Source organism: Nanorana parkeri, unplaced genomic scaffold, assembly GCF_000935625.1.
Source record: "Nanorana parkeri isolate BGI_ZX_2015 unplaced genomic scaffold, ASM93562v1 scaffold217, whole genome shotgun sequence".
In the NCBI taxonomy this organism is placed as follows: Eukaryota; Metazoa; Chordata; class Amphibia; order Anura; family Dicroglossidae; genus Nanorana; species Nanorana parkeri.
In genome coordinates this window covers 1,244,981-1,248,880 of record NW_017306485.1, presented here as the reverse complement: position 1 = coordinate 1,248,880, position 3,900 = coordinate 1,244,981, and the positions used below count along the sequence as shown (strand labels likewise).

Below are 3,900 nucleotides of genomic sequence, written 5' to 3'. Positions count from 1 at the left end.
GATAAATTGCTTCCAGTTGCATGGCCTTGGTTTGTTACACCTTTTTTACTTGTTAACTTTTCTCATAACTTCCCAGTGCAGCTTGTCTTGGTCTCCACACCCCAACTACAATCGGGGTTGACGTATGTTAATTAATTTCAATGTACACTGAAGTGTATCTCAAGAACTTTGTTATTCCAATTACATTGCTATATTGAGTTAAAAAGTGTTTTAAAAAATTGTATTTTGCTGTACTGACCAACATTTTTTTTTCAGGTCAGTTGAACAGGTCTTTCAAAGTCCATCAAAGCTTGCCATAAATGCGCAAGCTACAACACGTTAATGCTTGAGTTCCCCATTGTTCTTCATGTGAGCAAGCATTTGTTAATCAGTAATTAATTGGAAGGTATTCTTAGCCTAATGTTTCAGCAATTCTCAAGTTGAATTCTAAAACATCTCACATGTCCTTTGGGAATTTGCCATCACAGCTTGTTTCCTTTGCTAGCTTACCGCATCACTCAGAGTTAAAACAGAATAAAATAATTGTTCATCAGTTTTCCAGACAATATGTAACATACATTCTTCTTTCCTTTGACGTCTGTGTCTCAGATATGAAAAACGGGTATTACTGTCACAAGAGTGAGGATTACGATGGCCAATGTTCCAGTTACTCCAATGGCTGAATTTTCTGGTCTTTTTGTCGGCTGTGGTGGAGATGGTATGAACATGGTTGCCCTTGCCAAGTTGGATGGATCTGATTTATGATTGGCTTTGTCTATGGCGACCAAGCGGAAAAAAAGTACGGTTCCATTTTTTAAAGTACCATTTACGGGGGTCAATTCGAAATATTCCATAGAACCAGCTGGCTGTGGTGCTAGACTGGAAATGTTTACAACTGTGCCATTTTCAAAATTAGCCATCAGTTCATCGCTGTCACGACTTATCCGTAAATCGTACCTTGAAGCTGAAATTGAATTGAGGAAGAAAAATAAGAGTCAAAGAAATTATTGATTAACATTATATATGATTTGAAATCTACCGCCTTTTCAGCGATCTTTTACTTTTACATCCTTAATATTAATAATACAAACGCTAAGTTACAGTTTTGTTTTCACAGATATTCTGCCTTTAGTACAGATTTCTCCTCCTCCTTCCTCTTCCACTGCACACCTCGTCCACTTTATTGGCCAATTAGACCTCCAAACCACTATGATTCCATGTGCCTGATCTCTTTCCCTTGTCCCCAGCCACCACAACATGCCAGACCCTGATCACTCACCCTATCCAAGTGCCTGCTGAGTATAATCCACAAACAGTCTTTTTTTGTGTGTGGGGTCCCCCTTTATTATCTATTCCAGACCCTAATTTTGGATAAGGGTCTGGTATAGATAAGGGGAATCCCCAGTCACTTTATTTACAAACAGAATGAAGCAACAAGGAGCAATAATGTACCAGCAATTTAAACATTCTTTTCTTTTCCTAGTAAATGTCAGTTTGCTGTAGTGCAATGTATGTATTGAGCAGATGTGCCACTTCACAGGTAGGTTCAGGGCATCACCCAAGCATGCTATGTAAAGGAATTGAACATTTTTAATTTTGTTCTTTAAGAATTTTTACCACTTGCTGTCTGGAGCAATGTCTTACTATTTGCACACACATGATAAAATCTGAAATTTTGGCTAGAAAACAGCTTCAAACCCCCAAACAAATATATCTTTTCTGAAAGCAGAGGCCAATGTTTATCAGACCAGTATTTCTAGGATAATATACACTAAAATGAAATTTAAAGTACAGAAACAGAAAATAATTCCCATTTTTTTGGCAAAATATAAAAGGAGGTCACATTGGGTAAATAAATACCAAACATGTCAAGCCTTAAAATTGCGTTCGCCCGTGAAACCGTAAAAAAAAAACCTACAAACCCCATATTTTTCATAGGGGACACTTTAAAAGATTTAACTGTTCATCAGTTTAGTGTTAACAGTGATTGATGGCCCTAGGATTTTTGCTCTCACTCTGATGTTCGCTGCGATATGTGATATGTGTAGTGCAATTTTTATTTTTGTGTCTAAGCACACCAACGCATGTTTGTCTTCTGTACACTTGGGGAGCGAGGGACTATAAAAAAAATGTTTTTTGCATTTTTGTAAAAAAAAAATGAATGTTACTTTAATGTTTTTGATTTTTTTAAACACTTTTAAAAAACATTTTTACACTAACTTTATTGCTATCACATAGGGGATAACAAGCCACCTATGTAATAGCTAATAGGGTTTGACAGGTCCTCTTTAAGGAGAGATCAGGGGTCTTTCAGACCTAGGGACCCCAAAGAAGCTGATGAAGCAGAGATCTGCTTTACCAGCTTCTTCTCCTGGCACTAAGAGTTGGAGAATGTAAATAGTGACACCGGAAGTGATGTAATGCACATCACTTCCGGGTCCAGTGATCGGAGGAGAGATCAGCGGCTAGAAGCTCGCTGATTTCTCTCTGATCGATGCAGGGAGACCCGCCGTGCCAGTCCCAGGCCCGCAAGGGGGGACAGCGGAGCACACTCCGCTGATCGGTACCGGTGATCTGGCGGCTATATAGTTTCTGGATCGCTTGTACCTGAACTATAATCGTCTGCTGTTTACACTGATACCAAGAACACGGCTGCAGCAGCAGCTGTGTTCTTGGTATAACCACTGCAGTGGCCGGCCATATATGTATGGCCATCAGCATGAAGTGGTTAAGTCACTTTTCCCCACAAAACAGAATTTGTTTTTCTTTGGCATACAGATACAGTATGTTCCTTAGGGCAGTGCCCAGATCCCCATACACTTTGTTTGTCAATATCTTCCCTATTAACCCACAAAATGGGCATTAATAATCCTTAAGATTCATCTACTAGTGACTTTAATGGGGTTCATATTCGGCATTTGCTAGTCCCGCCCCGAACTGAAACTAGGTATGTTCGGCTCATCACTACTAGTGAGAACTTCAGGGTACAACAGCAAGAAAACCAATAGTAGTTTTATAGTTCATATAAAGAATTCATACCATTTCCTTGATCCAGGTCATCGCCAGTTGCTGTCCATTTCAATATGACTTTCATATCTGTAATTTCTGCTTCCAGGTCAGTGATTTTACTTGGGCCATGCATATCTGGAATAGGACCTGATGGCACATCAGAGATCACAAATGCACCACCTGAAGATGTTCGTGAAAAAATTTCCACATTCAGATTCTCTACGGTATTGTTGGGTTTTGGGGGGTTAGCAATAAGAGTACCTGGAACAAGAGGGGAAAACAATTGATTAATGAGGGAAGTACATAGCTAAGTGTTACATACTTGTAACCAGAGAGAAATTATTAGCTTAATGTATGCACACTTCAAAATAAAAAAGGCAATCATTAAAGGGTAGATCATGCTTATTAGTATGAGGGAAATTAGTTTTTGTAAAAGACAATAAGCAAATAGTTTATTTATTTAATAGTTCTAATATTTAATGTATTTAATAGTTCTAATAGTTTAGCTATTACAATAGCTAATAGAGCAAAGTGACTCATAATAATGATACAAGGAGATTTGAATGATATTGTCCAATTAGATATAGTAAATACTGATATCTGCTTAACTTTTATAATGATCTTACCATTTTCAATGTAGCCAGGTAGATATAATGCCCGACTGTTTGCTAATGCTAATTTTGAGTCTTTCTCAAAATTCTGAACCCGCACTTTCAAACTGTATCTGCCATTTTTTGTGTAGCTTGTGAAGTATCGGCAATATATTCCATCATTCTTGATTATATCAGCACCTTAGAGAAAATACAGATAAAATGTGTCAATCGTGCTCATTCAGTTCTAGTTATTCAATTACTGTATATAAAGTGTATGTTAATCTGAAACTAGTTTTTTTTTGCAGTCTTGTATACAGCG

The 3,900-nt window shown here is 37.8% G+C and overlaps 1 protein-coding gene across 1 annotated transcript in view; it reads right to left on the bottom strand.

Moving 5' to 3' along the window:
• Nucleotides 1-280: 280 nt before the first annotated feature.
• The window catches only part of LOC108786587 (epithelial chloride channel protein-like), a 29,830-nt gene continuing 26,210 nt past the window's right edge, over nt 281-3,900 (bottom strand). The window contains exons 12-14 of the mRNA XM_018555910.1: nt 3,615-3,779; nt 3,019-3,249; nt 281-943 (exon numbers count right to left, since the gene is read on the bottom strand). Coding sequence (XP_018411412.1) covers nt 585-943; nt 3,019-3,249; nt 3,615-3,779 — 755 coding nt within the window. The 3' untranslated portion in view covers nt 281-584. The remainder of the gene's footprint in view (nt 944-3,018; nt 3,250-3,614; nt 3,780-3,900) is intronic.